This window comes from Leiobunum rupestre, chromosome 7 (genome assembly GCF_980474605.1).
Source record: "Leiobunum rupestre chromosome 7, qqLeiRupe1.1.hap1, whole genome shotgun sequence".
Classification (NCBI taxonomy): domain Eukaryota; kingdom Metazoa; phylum Arthropoda; class Arachnida; order Opiliones; family Sclerosomatidae; genus Leiobunum; species Leiobunum rupestre.
Genome location: NC_143390.1, coordinates 29,082,195 through 29,100,776, shown reverse-complemented (window position 1 = coordinate 29,100,776; position 18,582 = coordinate 29,082,195). Strand labels below are relative to the sequence as shown.

At 37.3% G+C, this 18,582-nt stretch overlaps 1 protein-coding gene across 1 annotated transcript; it reads left to right on the top strand.

Annotated features, from left to right (window-relative positions):
- The first annotated feature begins 12,458 nt into the window (after window positions 1–12,458).
- Window positions 12,459–15,555, top strand: mus81 (mus81 structure-specific endonuclease subunit). Its single transcript, XM_090181109.1, has 14 exons — window positions 12,459–12,785; window positions 12,847–13,125; window positions 13,186–13,263; window positions 13,325–13,405; window positions 13,472–13,560; window positions 13,627–13,913; window positions 14,122–14,221; window positions 14,285–14,525; window positions 14,597–14,716; window positions 14,778–14,873; window positions 14,953–15,063; window positions 15,127–15,230; window positions 15,290–15,373; window positions 15,446–15,555. Exons 1-14 carry the CDS (start codon window positions 12,645–12,647, stop codon window positions 15,510–15,512), a joined length of 1,878 nt encoding a protein of 625 aa, XP_090037235.1. The 5' UTR covers window positions 12,459–12,644; the 3' UTR covers window positions 15,513–15,555.
- Window positions 15,556–18,582: the final 3,027 nt, after the last annotated feature.

The window sequence follows — 18,582 nt, the reverse complement described above, 5'->3', positions numbered from 1 at the left end:
GGTGGCGGAATAGTTAGCACTTTCGCCTCGCAGCAAGAGGAGCCGGGTTCGATCCCAACTTGTGGCACTGGGTGAAAGCTCGGAACAACTCCTTCTGCGTTGAGTTTGCTAGTCCTCTTAAACTTTTCCCCCGAAGTTCTTCGGTTTCCCCTTCCATAAAAACTTGTTGAGTTTAACGGTAATAGTTAGTGTAGGGAGCTGTAGGCTCGATCGCGTGGCACGCAGGGCTTGCCACCACCCTCCTACGTGTTTTAACCCGGCCACCTGAATTAATGGCTTGAAAAGTCGCTTGATGACTTAGGCCTAAGGTGGTGCCTTGGGTATTAGCCTAGCCTAGCTGATTTTTTAAGCGGTTTAAGCTGGAACCCCTTTCGGCACTAGATGGAACCGTGATGGCGGTCAAATCAAACCCGAGGCGGCGTCAGGTAGAACCGTCGGGGTGTGAAGAGGGACCCCTGACGGCGCTTGATGAAACCGTGAAGGGCTTAAAATTGAACCCCTGATGGTGTTAGGTGGAACCGTAAGCAGTTTAAGCTGGAACCCCTTTCGGCGTGATGGTGGTCAAATCGAACCCAAGGCGGCGTCAGGTAGAACCGTCGGGGTGTGAAGAGGGACCCCTGACGGCGCTTGATGAAACCGTGAAGGGCTTAAAATTGAACCCCTGATGGTGTTAGGTGGAACCGTAAGCAGTTTAAGCTGGAACCCCTTTCGGCTTGATGGTGGTCAAATCGAACCCAAGGCGGCGTCAGGTAGAACCTATGACAGTGCTAAATAAAACCATAAGGGGGTTCGATAAAAGCCCTTGGTGATGCTAAATGGAACCTAACTACACTCTTAGAAAAAACCGTTCAAAAGGTGTGCAAATTTGAACGCTCGCGTTCATTGTTGAACACAGCAATATATTTTAGCGTTCAGCCAGAGACAAGCGTTCAAACACATTGAAATAGAAAAAAAGTGTGTAATCCTGAACAGAAAAATTAGCAGCATTCTCTTTCTCCCTCCTCTCTTGGACTCATGACTAGACGATAGCCTGGCTGATCAAAAGGCCCCGCCACCGATAAATTAAATTTATATTTCGCCGCCGAATTCATTTTTGTTATTAAAGTATAATAATTGTGTTTTGAGCTTTAAATTCGAACTACATTGATTTCTATCAGTAGTGCTATGATTTCTAGGCTGTTGGGTGTACAGTGCTCACGGTTAAAATTGGAATAATTAATAATTTCCAAAAGGTCTGGCACTACCACTGTTACTGTGTCTAATATTGGGACAAATACATTGGACTAGTAAAAAATAAGAGCAAGGGGTCATTGGTACCAAGGACCACTTAAATAATTGTAAATGTAGGGTCCGAAGGTCACAAGGACTATTTAACAAAAATCTGGGCCGCGTTCAGTAACAGCAAACGATTGGATCGTTGACTGCGAATACACTTTTTCTACTTCCGGGGGTGACGTCACGTTTGCAAACGGAGAGTGAACGAAATAAGCGGCTGGAAGAGCCAGTTATTTTGTTGATGAACGCAATCGTGACGTCACAGCACGCGGGAAGGCGACACGGCAGACGATATTTTATAAAATTTATAACAATCGTAAAAAAGCGTTCAGCAGATGTTGCGTCACGATTACAAACGGATATCAACGGTTAATAAACCCTTTCCCCTCCGTTGAGCGTCACCGAACGCAGCCTTATTTAAAGGCCTAGAGAGAAACGGAAACGGCTTTGAAAGTTTGGAGCAGCCGCGTCTCGTGAAAGAGTAGAGCTCGTATTTTGATTGGGAAATTTCAACCCCTCCGACGCATGTAGCATGTCAGGCCTAGGCTTAAATATTTTCAAAGCGAACCTAAACGAAATCTTATTTATGTTCCTCATAATGGCATTTAAATATTCCATATAATAAGTAAATATGAAAACAAAACTAAAAGTTCAAAAATCTTAACACTATTATTAAATAAAAATCCAAAAACGTTGAAGTGGTTCATGTGAAAAATTCCAGCAAAAACCTATGGGAATTTTACGAGCTTGGATCGGATGGATCCTGTAAGAATCGTCTGATTTTTTACTATTTTTAACCGCCATGCTATGGCGCTAGCGGCTTGCCGTAGTCAATGAATGGCCGCTGATTGGCTGAAGCCTAAGCAAAGACTATATAATCATTAGTCGTTGCTAAAAATGTCTTGGCGTCTCCCGCAGACGGGAGCATTCTAGGTAGTAGTATAAGATTTCTATGGGGAAAAACTGTTTTCGAAAACGGAAAAAATTTATTTATCCGCTCCAAAAAAAGGGAAAAATAAAGTCGCCCTCCAAGGTGCGTTCGTACCATAGATATAAGAAATGTATATAAAGGTCTAGATAAATTTCGGGGCGTCTAAGCCTAACATAAAATACGGAATTGACACCTAGCACAGACTTGGGGCCAATGGCTCTTAATAAAAATCAGTGGGCTCTTAAAATAAATCATTCGAACGGGGGTTGCGAGCCACCAGGGCTCTCAATTTAATTAAAAAAAAATTATTTAACATTCTACAGAAATTTCTGGAACATGATTTGTACGCCTTTTTGAAACTCTGTTTTCCTACCCTATACGAGAGCGGGATCTAGCGTTACAAATGATTATGTGTGATATTATAATGTACTTGCTTGTTTTAAAGTTAATAAATGTTATGTAAGTAACGTAATTATTTTTTATTTTCCTATTTTCCCTACCTAATTTTAAATTTTTCCCCCTAATTTCACCTCCCCCGCTTGGGCCAGTGGCTCTCAATAAAAATAAACTTAAGGGGGGTCGGGGGCCCGCAGGGCCCCCGTAAAAAATATCACTATTTCCAAGTCTGACCTAGCAGACACCGAGGAAGGCACGTGACCAAGAGCGCGAGCTCTCTTAACTAAGTGCTTGACCTTTCCGCAGGCCGTAGTCTTTAGACACCATATGTTAATGACTTTTAGTATAATTTTTAAGCAGGAGACAATGGCTCTCGCGACGATAGCACAAGCTTTCTTACCGATAGATAGCGCCTTATAAGGATAGCCTGCAGAAATTACGCGTTTCTGCTAGCTGTCACCTCCGTATTCACTCCATTTGAAATATTTTATCTAGACCTTTATATACGTTTCCTATATCTATGGTTCGTACCGTAAGTCGTGGTGAAACTAGTGATAATTGTGTTTTTAGGCCTTGTCATATAATTACAGGTAATGTATATAAAATTAATTTATTCAAAGATTGATATTACTAAATTATTAATTATTATTTTTAATACTGGTTCGTTGGGCACCCATCCCGAAATATTCTACGGGGTCTAAAGGTTTATTCAGAATGTTCGGAAACTTCCGCGAAGAGACGGTCAACGGCAATTTCGGCAAAGCCACGCAAGGGATTTAAAGAAAAATCTACGGTCCAAGAGACAACTCGATTTAACTTTAGGAGACCCAGTTAAAATCGAAGATAATTTATTGGGAAATAGTTTACATCACAGTATTTTTACCAACCTTGGTTTACATCTGCCCCAATACTAGTTTTGGGTAACGTAGGGTACGCGACGATTGTATTAATAGTTGTAGATTAAATTAATGTTTGTTTCATTAGAAAACAGGGTATTTAAATACGGATCAGCTACCAAAGAGCGAGAAATGGCTTGTTTCAATAGAAAACAGAGTAATTAAATACGGAATAACTACAAAAGAAACAGAAATTTCTTATTTCAATGAAAAACAGGGAATGTACATTCGGAGAAGCTACAAAGAGCCAAAGATGACTGGTTCCAATGGATAACAAGGTAATTAATTACGAATCAGCTACAAAAGAACCAGAAATTGCTAACCTAACCTAACTTAACCTATCCTAACCTTAACCTAACTTAAAACTTACCTAACCTAACCTAACCTAACTTAACAATGACAAATAGAAAACATTTTTTAAGATAATAAGAAACTAAAATCTTAGTTTAGTCTACAACTATTAATACAATCGTCGCGTACCCTACGTCACCCAAAACTGGTATTGGGTCAGATGTAAACTACAGTCATTTATTGCATTTGTTATTTTGTTAAAAGTAAAAAGTATTAAATAGTAAGGTAGATTATTAACAAAGTTAAATTTATTAAAGGGATCCTCAACCTGTATTGCAGAAATTTGTGAAAAGTTGGGTATAGTGGGAATACGAAGTAGGCGCGAAGCTACGCAGAGGGAATCATTAGCTAATAATTTAAGGACCTAGAAATTCAAATATGCAACGTAGGTTTCCACCCCTTTTTAATTAAGGCTTTCGTCAACACCCAATCAGAGCTTAATATAATTTGTTTGATTGTCTATTTTTTTATTTAAAACTTTCGATTAGTTCTAGATGTTACTTGAAAAGATAAGTAATTAAAAAACACGAGTCTCGATCTTAAGGTTAATGATTTAGAACTAGAAACCCAAAATTCGTCAGTGTTTGAAGTTTTGGGGGCCTTCTATTTTACGCAAGACCAAATTACTTATTACTTTCCAGGGGCGTAGGAACGTTCTAGAAGTTGGAGGGGGCAAAGAGAAACCAAAAGGGGTCTGGAGAATGGTTTTGAATTTTTAATCGAGTGTAGCTTCTCCGAATGCATGTGTACCTTTTACTACTATGTAAATTGGCGGGAAAAGACTGAAATTTAAACACAGTTGAGGTTCTATAAGCTTTTTATGCTTTTAAAATGAGAATTTGAGACTTGTGAAGATTTCTACTGACCAAAAAGTTGGAGGGGGCAATAACATTAGTTGCCCCTCCAGCAAAATTCTAGGGAGGGTCATTGCCCCCCTTGCCCCCCCTGGTTCCTACGCCCCTGTTACTTTCTTTTTTATAACTGTCAGGTGACTAGGAAATTACTTTACTTTCAGAAATATATTACAATACGGAGAGAGTGGTCATATTTAACAAGGTTTATTCTTGTACTATTTGCACTGAAGTGGTAAAACGTCACACGGTCTCAAAATGGCGAAAGCATTCACGATTTATTTTCATCATCATTTGAAATTTTAATTAAGAAGGCCAGCTGTGAAGTTACTACTATAGAAAGCGCAGTTGCCTCCATTTTTTTCTGGGTTCTACACCTTCCAATTGCAGTACTCAAAGAAACTATCGAAGACAATGGAATATTTGCAAAAAGTTGTATTTAAAATTCATTGTAAAAATGTGTCAACGTCTATCATAAATACGATAAACAAACTTTCTTAAAATTGAATAAGTAAATATTGTTTAATTTGTAAATCGATATCAAAACATTAAAATATCAATTAATCATGTATTTATAATATTTTAGGTTCAAAATAAATTATCACCCTAATGTTCAATCTAAGGAACCTATCGTTAAAATTACTTAAAGGGACTTTCAAGAGAGGCCTAGTCGTATTGAAATACGTCATTCAGTCGTAACTTTGGCTTCACAACTAACGGCGTCCGAATAACATATTTCAAATTAACAAGACAATTTTACAATATACGGGCATGTTCAAGAGACATTTTAAAAATTTTGTTAAATAACGAAACTAACTTCGGCTGTCAAAGGCAATTTCGTTTTTTTCACGAATTGGTTAAAATGTCTTGAAATTTTTATTTCGCCAACTATTGCGTTCCATTTAGTCAACAATGAAAATTAATTTTGCTAAGCACAGCGTGCGATTATGTTAACAGCAACGTTTGGTTTTGCTAACCACAACGTGTGGTTTTGCTAAATAAGCGTCCTATTTCAGCAAACAAAATGTACGATTGCGCCAGTTAGAACGTTTTATTGTGCCAATTTTATCGCTTGATTCTGCTAACTAATGCGTTGGATTCTGCTAACTAATGCGTTGGATTCTGCCAACTAATGCGTGCGATTCTGCCAACTACCACGTGTGGTTCTGCGAACTAATACGTTTAATAATGCCAACTAATGCGTATAATTCTGCCAACTAATGCGTTTGATTTTGGTAACTAATACGTTTAATACTGCCAACTAATGCGCGTAATTCTGCCAACTAATACGTGTCATTTTGAAAACTAATGCGTTTGATTTTGGTAACTAGTACGTTTAATAATGCCAACTACTGCTTTTGATTTTGGTAACTAATACGTTTAATAATGCCAATTAATGCGTTTGATTTTGGTAACTAATACGTTTAATAATGCCAACTAATGCGTTTGATTTAGGTAACTAATACGTTTAATAATGCCAACCATTTCGTTTGTTCTTGCACACCTGGTGACCAAATCTTCCAACCAAATCGGTTATTTGAGTCAAGCTAACCGTTCACTATTGAACATTTAAACGTGTTACATTCCACAAAAAGTGATCACCATTGAACACCGTCTTAGTGTGCGATGTAGCACGCAATAAATCGCGTTCAAACTTGAACAATAATACGTGCTACTGGTGTGGTGAGCCTTTGCACACTAAATTGTTCAACTTTGAACAATTTCTTTTAAGAGTGTAGGCCAAAAAAAGGTTCGAAATAATTGACGTTTTTGAAAACCCTTTTTCCAACCTACATGGAGCCTTTTTTTCCTAAACATAACTTTCCTTATTCAAGGTTTTGTAAAATACTTTCTGAGTTGCCGTATCCCACCCTGGTTAGTTTTCTTCCTACAACTTTCAACTAATTTGAGGGATTCTACTATTGTTTGAATTCAAGAATGCATTTGGGTATTCAAGTAAACCTTTTAAACCGATAGGTTTACTGATTATTTCTTGACTCAATCACTGCCTTCTGTAATCCTATGCCTTAAAGAACGCAAACTGTTACGGAACACATGGCTTTGATTCTTAAGATTTTTACACTCATTTAATCCCGCGGATCTAGAGAAAAAACTACTTGTCGTAGGCACAATCTGACAAAATTACTGTATTCCTGACGTCGCAGACAAGTGCCTTTAATATGTTTCAATTTAATTAGGTTTATTTTTAAGTGCATAATCATTGATTTAAAATGATTCGAATATTTTTAACGGCTCGCGTAAAAATCAAAGGTTCAGCGTATCGCTTAGAAGGGCAGAGACGAAGGGGAAAGACAACGGGGAGAGAACCGTTCATAGAGAGGGAAGAGAAGGGGGAGGCAGAGGTCATTACTGGTCAAGAGGCTTGCCAAAGTTCGGATTTTCAGAAACCGGAAAATATAACTAAAAGTTACAAGTCTGTGACTAAATAGGTCTTTCTATAAATTAACATTGGCCTTCTTGTTTAGAAAGAAAACTGTTTTTGCAAGGATGATTTCAATTGACCTTGATATGTATTATCTTTGGGTTTTACTCTCGCTGCTGTTCTCCTTGTGTCGTCTGCTTATTATTTTTTAAACTAAAATGTTTTGAAGTGCGCCAAGGCTGCATTTTTCTTCTGAAACAATGGCAACTAATTCCTCAAACAGGTATATATTTAATGTTTATACTATGAAAATAGCAAATTCATGATTTATTATTAATTTTATTTTGACAGAATCGAACCAGTTATCTTTACATTACCAGTTGGAAACTGGACGAAACAGCTTCTTTTTCGTTCCGTTATGAATTTCTAAAACCAATATATTTTTCAGTCATACTTAGCTTTACATTCATTTAAATTTGACACATATAGTAAGCCCTGACAAGTATATGCTAGGAATCAATGTTACATAACAGAAACGTATCAGATAAGCCTATATTTAGAATAGGCATTGAAAACAACAAAATAAATATATTTACCTATAAGTTTTCATGAAAAGCTTTAAAATACGACCTTCTTATTAAATTTTTAAAGAGAAATTAAACCTTAATCCACCGTCTACACTTGTTAGGCCTAACAATAACTCGTAAAGTTTGCTCTTCACTGGATGTGGCTGCCAAGAGGAAATAAAATAGTACTGCCAACTTTTATTGGTGAAGTTGGCGTTGCGTGACGTCGAAAAAACAGGAAAACGGCCGTTGAACATTTTATAGAAAGACCTATTGGCAGAATCTAACGTTCGTACGTTGCAGCTCTAGGATAAGAACCTCGCCCCTCCCCTTGAAATTCAATCAATTCCAGGCGGCGCATCATTGGCTCCCTAAATATTACGTCCTCTTGACGCGATTGACGTAACATACGTATATCCGCTTCGAGAGGCGTTAATAAGAACGGCTCCATTTACATTTCCTCCCCCTTTAAGTTGATTCCCCTGGTTCATGATGCGTCGCGACTGTCGGAATATAAACATTCTCTCTATAGAGTAATATCGGCGTGACGTATGTCGACGTCACCCATGCTTTTTCCTATAGATAAAAAACTGCCCTCAAAATGGCGGCCATAGCCCAAAGCTACAGAGCGATACTACTCTATATATAAAGGCCTTCGACACAGTTTCCCATGATTTGTTAATTAAAAAACTTAATAAGGTTGGAGTTCGTGGGCTTCCTCTAGAATGGCTCAAAAGCTATCTTCGAGACCGTTTAACTATAGTAAAATTAAATAGTATCTACAGTGATTCAATAGCAATGACTCATGGTATTCCACAAGGGACTATTCTAGGACCGATACTGTTTTTGGTGTACGTAAATGAGCTATGCAATCTACAAATTCATGGGCGTATAATATCATTTGCGGATGATACATTAATTTTATGTGAAGGTAATTCATGGGAAGAATCCTTTTTAAACGCTCAGATAGCTCTTGATCATCTGTATAAAATATTAAATATGAGCTTATTAACCTTAAATTCAGATAAATCTAAATATATATGTTTTGCTCAGAGACCTAAAATAGAAAATTACTATAATTTATCCATAAACATCCATAACCATTTTTTACATAACCATTGTAACCATGACTGTACCGAAATTGAGAGAGTGGAAAGTGTTAAATATTTGGGAATAACGATTGACTCAAAATTGAACTGGAAATTGCTTATTAATAATATTTCGAAAAAATTACGTGCATGTCAATATAAGTTCTACGAACTGAGGAACTTACTACCTATATGTTGGTTAAAAACAGTTTATTTTGCTATTGTCCAATCGATAATTTCCTATGGTATGGTTGGATGGGCTGGAACGTATAAGGCTACTCTGGAACCCTTAGGAGTTATCCAGAGAAACATTATAAGAATTTGTTTAAAGAGAAATCGCTACGAACAGAATGTTAACCTATATAGAGACTTCTCAGTCTATACTATTAATCAACTGTACGCTAAAATCATTTTGATCTATACTTACAAAAATCGAGAATCATTAGCTTCTCAAACGATTTATAGTACCCGTGGTATTACGAAGAAAAATTTACCAATTGAGAAAATGTTTAAATCAATTGGCCACAATCATATTACTTATCTAGGGCCAAAATTATATAACTTATTGAACACTGAAATTAAAAACTGTACTAATATAAAACTATTTAAACGCAAAATTTGTCAATGGATCAAAAATTATGGTGACGAAGGATTGAAAAATGTGTTTTTTTCTTAGTTATTAATATTTAAAAAATTTGTGAACTGATTAACCTTTAATTTTCTTTCCTAATCTTAAATCTTAAGTAGAATGTAACTCGATTGTTTTTCAAAGCCTTGATTTGATTTAAAACTATTATTATCCCCACCACGCACAAGTTTCCCTCATGTGGCTGGGGTGATGAATTAAACAACTATAAACATATTTTTGTAATGTCAACATCAATAAATTATTATTATTATTATTATTATATAAATAGATCAATTCTTGCCTCATTCTTGTTGACGCACGAATAGAAAACCATGCGATAATTTCCATGGTACCCTTTTTCCCAAAGTAGAACCACCCCAGTAAGGCCCTTCTTCCCCTTTTTCCCCATGTGATAATTACCGCGGTACTCCCCATTTTTCCCATTTGATAATTACCGTTCCTCCCCTTTTTTCTCATGTTATAATTACCATGGTACCCTTTCCCCATAGTAGAACCACCCCATCCCTTCCGACGGCGGTAGGCGCTAAAGCGTCTAACGTCTAACCAATGCACGACTTTTGATGGGTTGCGTTGTCCTTGTGTGGGGTGCTCCTAGCTTGATCTCTAGGGGAAATGAAAAAGACCCTGATGAATCAATGAGTGGTCAGAAATTTATATCCCGGTGCTCCAAGCGATCAAACAGCCTACTACACCGGCGGTCTCATCAGAATGCCCTACGCCAGCGTCCACAAGCCCGGACAGGTGACAAAACCAGCATGGGTAGCAGAACCCCACTACTGATGGTATAGAGAGCGGATGCTCTGGCAACGCCAGCCGACACCCTACCGAGAAAGGTAGAGAGCCAAGCCCATTGGAGAGACCTCCTGAAGGGGAACGGCGGGCACACAGCAGCCCGCATAACCCGGCACAGCTGGCACCGGATATCCCGGTGGAACCCCAAAAGGCCGGTAGATGGGTCCGACGTGCCCTCATACGGAGGCCCGCAGCCCCACAGCAGGCTACTCAATCCGCCGAAGCGGCCAGGTTGCCCGGCCCCTCTCCGTTAGCCTGGGCCGAAGCCCAGTATCCAGCCCACACCTGACTGAAGTCGGAGGTGGAGATAGGACCATTTGGACGGAGCTAACATCTCCCAGTGCGCCACCGCCCTTATGGGTTACAAGAGCCGGACCCCGACTCCCCGGTAAAGCCACCAGTTATTGCACACTCCGACCCCTTGAGGGCCATGAATCAATGGGTGCCTACATTATTTATAAAGAAGGCCTGAACATTTAAGAAAATGAACTTCCAAGGAATGACAGAGATGGCGATACTTTCATCATCCGCCATTCGAATAAGGGTTCTAGTTATTTCTACGATTTCTATGTATTGGTCATTGTTTTTAAGGTCAATTATTTTATTCACTGAGGGCGGAGCTCGAATGTCTTAGTACCTACTTACAAAGCATTAACTAATTAATTAGTCCATGAATAAAGTGGTAGTTCCGACCACTTCGCTACTCCTATTCGTTTATCATTCCAAGTCTGGTCGCCGACAACGAGGTAGAATATGAACTAGAGATACAAACAAATTTGGGATTAGTGGGACAGGCTTTATTTGAGCAGGAGAAATAGGCTAAAGTTTCAACTTTATCCGTGTTGGCGCCATCTGTTTCTATAAGCAGACACTTGCAAGGTATATTAAGGTTTAGTTTTCCAATAACACTATTCGCGACCGAAATGGTTCTAGATGACGCTACGGTGCTGAAGTTTTCTCGCCACTGCTTGGGTGTGTAGTGTCTGCTAGAGTCTAAATTACGTAAATCTGGAAGTCTATGCTGTTCTGTATTGTATTCTAATACTAAAAAAAGTAACTCCAAAGGGGAATAACAACTTTTCATAAAGTTCCTCGTCGGTTTTAAAACTTTGATTGTCAGTAACGTCTGCTTATACGCTACCTGTTACTGTTTTCGCTTGTCGCTAAAAGAGGGCGTACCCATAGTTTTCGGTCGCGAATAGATGTCGCCAGCACGATTTGATTAAGTTAATTTCCTAGGGCTAACTCTTCAACTCAACAAATACTGTTCCGCAAAACGGTAGGTACTAGAAAGCGGATTTGGATCTCTATTTATTCTAAATCATTAGTCAAGGTTTTCAAGGTTTTATTTTTGACTTGTACAAGAGTACACCCCTTTAAAAAATTGAGAAAATCGCTGAACTAAAAAGACGCCATGTCTTAGCAAGGTCTTAGGAGTAGTTTTTGTGCGCGTCGGAAAGGCGCGTAGGTGGGACAAGGATCCTATCTAACATATAGGATCCTTGGGTGGGCCGAGTGTTTCGGCTGGTGGACGTTGGGACGCCATGGACCTTTATCGGTTGTAAATATATTCTTTTCATTGTATATAATAATTTGTTTGTGTATATTTTTAATTTTGGCCTCACCAGCCTTTATATTTTTTTAATTAAATACTTCTATAACACTTTATTTTTTTTCTCTAATGTAACACTTAATTCTAATCTCAATTATTCTAATTAATTGCCCTAGTCAACTTAACCATAATTTAAAATCACCATTACTTTACCTAAAGATAATTTAAACTCGTACCCTAGATTCGAAATCACTCTCTCGCGCGTTGCCGATAGTGTTTACCCACTTCCCGCTGGAACTCAGAAAAAATTCGCTCCATGGTTTGCGCCTTACCGCAACCGATGGAGCCCGATTTTTCTGAGGTCACGTGCCGGAAAATGGTAAACACTTCGTAACAAAACCGTCAATGGGAAAGCTCTCAGTATGCGAATCTAGGGTACGAGTTTAAATTATCTTTGCTTTACCCAAGGTTCTTACAAGCGGCACTATATGTACTTTACCATAATATTTAAATGTGTTACACCACCACGGCCAACTTTGATCTCTCGCGCTACAGCGGCCAACCCATTCGTCGAAATTCCGTGAGCAAGGATTTTCCCCCCTATAAACTGTAGGAGTTCAGCGCCACGCTCGTTTTTGTATTGGCTTCAATCTCGGCTTCAATGCAAAAACTATTCGAAAAAAAATATTCGGCTAGGGGTGCTCAAACCATATACATCTTTTGCTCATAGATTAATATAGAATCTTCAACGAATGGGTCTGCCGCTGTAGCGCGAACAAAGTCAGTCGTGCCGACACCGACTCACCGCAGTTTTTAAATTGGTGTTTTGTTTTAGCAGGATCTGCAAGGCGTCCCAACTTAGCAGTTATTATTTTTCAAATCTTTTTATTCAATGTCGTAATTCTTTTTCTATAATGAATATAAGAGAAACTCAATCTAGACGAAGGAAGAAAATACAAATTAAAAACCCAAATCCTTTATTTGAAAAATGGATTACAGAATGGAAAGTTGAAGCAGCTAATAAAGGCTGGAAAACACAATATGTCTATGCCAAGGTTTAAGTTGTATATTGAATATTTTTAAGTTTGGCTTTTTAACTTTTGCAATATTATTTAGGCGTTGCAGTCATTACGTAGATACCCCTTGCCTCTCAAAAGTGGCAAGGAAGCCAAAATTCTGGAGTATTTTGGTGATAAAATATGCAAAATGCTAGATGACAAGCTTTCCGAATATCTTAAAACACACAATTTGAGTGATGTATCTGGCAATGATTCTGATAGCGAGCCATCTGGACCAATCTTTCAAGCTTCTCAACCTAAAAAGAAAAAAAACTCTCCAAGCTCACCCCGAGGTTCACCAACAAAATCTATTGCTTCACCAGCTAAATCTAAAAAAGTTGGTATTTTTCACCACTGATTATGCCTTTGAATCTAACAATGACAATATTATTTGCAGACTTCAAAACCTAAAGGTTACATTCCAACTCCAGGAACTGGCCCATTTGCTATATTAGTCACCTTATATTTGGCAGACGTATGTTTTTCTGAATTTTTATTTTGGGAGCCAAAAAGTGATTAATAATAAATTTATGAAGGAACAAGAAGATAAGCATTTCATGAAAAAATGCGAGCTTCAAGAGGCAGCCCAACCACGATGTGATACCTCCTTCACTATAGTAAGCGCACTTGAAGTCTAAAAGTTGTTGATGGTTAAAGGCTTACCATTTTCTTATTATTTCAAGCCAGTTGCGGGAAGTCGTTATACTGCATGGTCTTCTATGAGTACCTTGATTACAAAAGGCCTAGTAGTTAAAGATGGAAATCCAGCTAGGTTAAACTTGATAATGGGCTTGAAAATATATAACTCCTAACATAAAAGATATTAACTTTTTATCAGATATTCTCTGACGAATGAAGGAAAAGAAATCGCATTCAAATTAACTATTTCTGTCAACAATAACCCATCAACAACATCGTTAACCAATGATTATTCAGGCTCAGCTTCCAGCTCGCAATCAGTTTATTCCCAACCATCTCATTCTACTATAATTGCATCTTCAATATCCACCTCTTCTTCCGTCGTAACAAGTGCCTCATCGTCAGTGCCAAGCTTTTCCCAATCTACATTTAGCACATTCAGATCATCTCAGTCAAGTCAAAACAGTGTAGATGCAATTAACTTGGGTATATTTTCAAGTGTTATGCCAAATATGTATTTATACTTAAGCAAAATAACTATGTTGATACGATTTTGAGAATTGCTACAAATCCCTCTCATGCTCGAAAATCAAATCAACTCAGTATCTCATTGGTTTCCTTTTGCTTACATAATAAATACATTCTTGGTTACTGTTTTTGGACAATTGTCTGAAAATTTTGATCAAACTTTTAGTTAATGATGAACCACTAGAAAGCTATAGTCCTCAGTATACATTGAAACCTGGGGAATACTCTGTCGTTTTGTGTGTTGACAATTGTGAAACGCAAGGAGGGTTGGTTTTGGCATTTTTGAATTTCAAAATGATTGAATGATTTATCGAAATTATTTATAATAGGTCTAAAGGCAGCTGCAAGAAAGCCATAATTCCGGAACTTCAAAAGAATGGAGTTCAATTTGAAATTAGAAAATTGCATGTGGGTGATTTTGCATGGATTGCCAAACAATACGTTTCACCCATTCCTGGACAATTGCATATACCTGAACCTATTGAACTAGTCTTAGATTACGTTATTGAAAGAAAACGGCTTGATGATCTGGCACAGAGTATTAAAGATGGCCGATATAAAGAGCAGAAAGTACGCAACTTTTTCGTATTTACTCTTATTTGTAAAACAGCAAATTTCAATTTCAATTTTGATCTCTAAAGTTTCGCCTGAAACAATCTGGGGTAAGAAACCCAATATATTTAATTGAAGGCTATGGAGTTAGCGGCTATAATATGGGTCTGCCTGAAAAAACTCTAAAGCAAGCTTATACGAATACTCAGGTAATTTTAAATAATTTTTTTTAAGTATGTAATATGAATTAAAATACCCACGCCCATTAAGATACAAGACGGAATGTTAAAAATCACGAAAGACGTATTGAAAGATACAGTGGCTTATTTAACAATTATGACTAGACACTTACAAAGGCTATATAAAGTAAGTTTTAATTTTTTAAACTAAACATTATAAAGTGTGTAAAATATTTTGTATTGATGAGCTTTTATTTATTTTTTAGGATAAGACTTTGCTAAGTTGCACGAAAGATGAAATTAAAAAACCAGGATTATGCCCGCAAAATTCTTTTATGACTTTCAAGAAATTTAATACAGAATCAATGAAACGAAAGGTGAAGTTGTTTTTAATAATTCATAAATTTAATATACAATATTTGAATATTTTTTGTTCTTAGAAATTATCTGTAAAAGAATTGTTTGTTTTACAATTAATGAAGATCAGAGGATTGTCCAAAGAAAAGGCTTTTAGCATTACTAATAAATATGAAACGCCTGCTAAGTATATACACAATTATATATTGAGTATAATTATTTAAATTAATATTGATTTTCCCCAAGATTAATTGAAGCTTACAAAAATTGCTTGACTGAAATTGAAAAAGAGAAATTACTTAGCGCCATTAAAGTTCCCACAATTACTAGGTATTACAAAATTTATTATATTTTAGATGGAGTTAGTTGATTAACTTTGATTAATTCTAATTTATTTTCCAGTCGGAATTTTGGACCAGCTTTGAGTAGGACTGTTTATCAACTTTACTGTTCTGAAAAATTACTCTAATATTGCTTGCATCTGTTGAAATAAATAAATATTTTTATTACTATTTTATATAATATTTTAAAATTTGGAAATCTTATAATTTAAATAGATATTGTATATACAGCTTTTATAAAATTAAAATAAGGTGTTACGTTTTAATTTTTTTCATGATGGTACCCTATAACACCGGCCTCTTGACAGTGCTGCCAGGTATGGAAAATTATAATAGCAATTATCGATTTAAAAAAAAAACTTTTGCTATGAACATTGGCGGGAAATTTCAATTTTGTCAGATAAGTGGGGCCTTAAACTTAAATAATTATCCGTCAGGACATAGTAACATAATATTAGGTTTATTATGTTACTTATGGTCATGGACATAGTAACATAATATTAGGTTTATTATGTTACTTATGGTCATGGACATAGTAACATAATATTAGGTTTATTATGTTACTTATGGTCAGGATAATCTATCATTACCGTTCCTCTTCAAAAACACTAACAAAGAATCAATTTATTTATTTATTCAAGAAAAACACTTGGAAAGCCTCAGGGGCTTATGTCCAAGCTTCAGAATACAGGGAGTAGGATCATAACCAACAATAATATCAGAAATACATGAACCGAAATTATCAACGTCCAATTTTTATTTTTGTGTGACCATATCATACGGCAGGCTATTTCAGTCATTAATGATGCTGTGGGAAAAATGGTTTTGCCGGGTTGTTACACGGGCCCTTAGCGGCCCTAGGCTTGGACAGCTTTAGGGTATGACATTGAGTAGTGGAATTAGAATGAGGGTGAAAGAGTCAGAGAAATTGAGATCGAGGCCGTTATAGAAAAACTTATGGAGTAGGCACAAATTATTGAATTTGTGCCTTGTGGAGATGGGCTAAAATCCTAGGGTTTTCAACCTGGAAGGGGCAGGTTGTTTTTCCAAACAAGTGACTAATTTTGAAAATTTATTTTGAGCTTTTTGCAAAGAAGAGAGATCGGTAACTAGGTGTGGAGTCCAAATTAGGGAACAGCATGGAACAGTAATCGATGACAGTGCCCCCGCCAGCAGTAGGCACAAGTAGGCACTTGCCTATGTTGAAAAATTTTAGGCCTATTTTAGGGGCCTCTAAAAGTTTAAAAAATACCCTCTGGGGCCTCCAAATGTGACCGAAAATGATTTTCAAATTTCATTTATTTTTAAAAATTGGTCATCTAGTCCTCTAAAAAATATATCCCATTCAATTCCAATTTCCAAGAGTCCTAAAAGGCCCTTAAAAAACGTTATCTTTTGAACCACCTATTCTCAAAATCAATATTACCTGAGTACACTACCAAAGGCAGCAAACTGTGGTTTCTGCCTTTGGTAGTGTACTCTGGTAACATTGATATAGACAGGAGACATGACTAGGAGTTGACAGCGGTTGCCGCGTTGAATGAGCCCTAGCATCGGCAGCACAAAAACCAGTTCTTCCCAATCCCTGCCGCTTTTAACCCTCCCATCAAATTTTTCTCTGTTGGTCATCTTCCTGAGGTGTCTCTACAACCCAGTCAGAACCGCTTCTTTCTTCAGCGATAGTTCCCCCAATCCTCGCTAGGTAGCCCCAGGGAGCCCGACTAAAATATTTCATCTTGGGTCCGTTTCGAGAACGGAGATACCATGGTTTGGGAGGGGGTAAAATTTTGAAAAGGGGGAGATGCGTGTTCGTTGCCAACGCGAGTTTCGAAAAGCGCGCGGCAATGACAAAAGACTAGCCCGTATGGGGAAGTTCGTCTTGCGAGGGAAGCAGCAAAAAAAATGCACCTGTTCGCCTCAGTGACACCAACACAATAAACATAAGCTTAGTTTCTAGGAATTCTACAAAAGGGGGCATAAAGTGAGAAACTGGATTTCTTTGATACGACTTAAACGAAGGGAAATAACCGCGGAGCTGAAGTCGAAGCGTAAAGCATCGTATCAGTTACTACTTTGAATAGAGAGGGTCCTGGGGATTTGGGGTTTTTCTTTTTTGCACTTTGTCACTTTGGTGAAATCACGTGATTTCAGTGACCACTGACAGTAGAGAATGGACCTAGACCTTCGGTCAGACTTGTCGGAGATAACGCGCGTTTCTTTATTTAGTTTTCTGCTCCTGAACAAACAAGGTAGTTCTCGATTTCGAGTCTCTCCCAGGCAGAAATTTTTCCAAAGTCTCATTATAGTAGCTGATTTGCCAAACAGCCTATATTAAGGCTAATTAGCTATTTACAGCTAAAATAATCAAATAGCTATTCTAGCTAAATTATTAAAACAGCCTTTTTCAAGGCTAAATAGATATTCTAGCTAAATTATTCAAACAGCCTTTTTCAAGGCTAATTAGCTATTCTAGCTTAATTATTCAAACAGCCTTTTTCAAGGCTAGATAAAGCTGTTATTATTATAAAGTCTGTTTGAAGACTACAAAGCTTTAACTTCGCTTCATTTCCTTAAACCTTTTTAAGGTTATTTCGCTATTGCATTTTTAAAATATTTAATATGATAACCAGAAAATTTGTATCTGGGGCCAAAAACGACAAAAAACGGAAAAGGGAAGATAGTTTAGTTAGTAGTCAGAAAGGTGCAATGGTACGTTTTTGAAATCGTCGGCGCAAAGCCATAATGACAGTTCTGAGGAAAACCTAGGCAAAGAATTGGGAGAGGGTTTAGAATCCTTGGGGACTGATAACAGTCACTGTTTTAGTAATACTGCTGAAGTTCTTCCAAACGTCAGTAATGATATGGAAATGGAACTAACTCATGAAGGAGAAATTGCAGAAGTAATTTCAAACCCCAACTCTAAACATGCACAAAATTGATCAAACAACGTGTCCTATTTAAAAGAAATGGGCTTACACGCGTTGAATAACTTGGATATTAGTCTAGATAAATATTCCCTTCCAGTTCAGCCTAAACTAAATTATTTTCCTAAAAGATTAATTGGAGGTAAAAATCGAGGTTTCAATTCTTCTTGCTATGACAAATATCAAATGATTGAATATTCAGTTGCAAAGGATGCAGTGTATTTTTTTGTTGCCGTTATTTTTTAGGCAGTAAAAATACTGGATTTCTAAAGGG

Excerpts from the sequence above, each read along its gene's own strand:
- mus81 (XM_090181109.1), top strand. The coding sequence starts at position 12,645 with ATGAATATAAGAGAAACTCAATCTAGACGAAGGAAGAAAATACAAATT. Across the intron at positions 14,526-14,596 it reads GCCGATATAAAGAGCAGAAA|TTTCGCCTGAAACAATCTGG; the intron begins GTACGCAACTTT and ends TGATCTCTAAAG. Across the intron at positions 14,717-14,777 it reads AAGCTTATACGAATACTCAG|ATACAAGACGGAATGTTAAA; the intron begins GTAATTTTAAAT and ends ACGCCCATTAAG.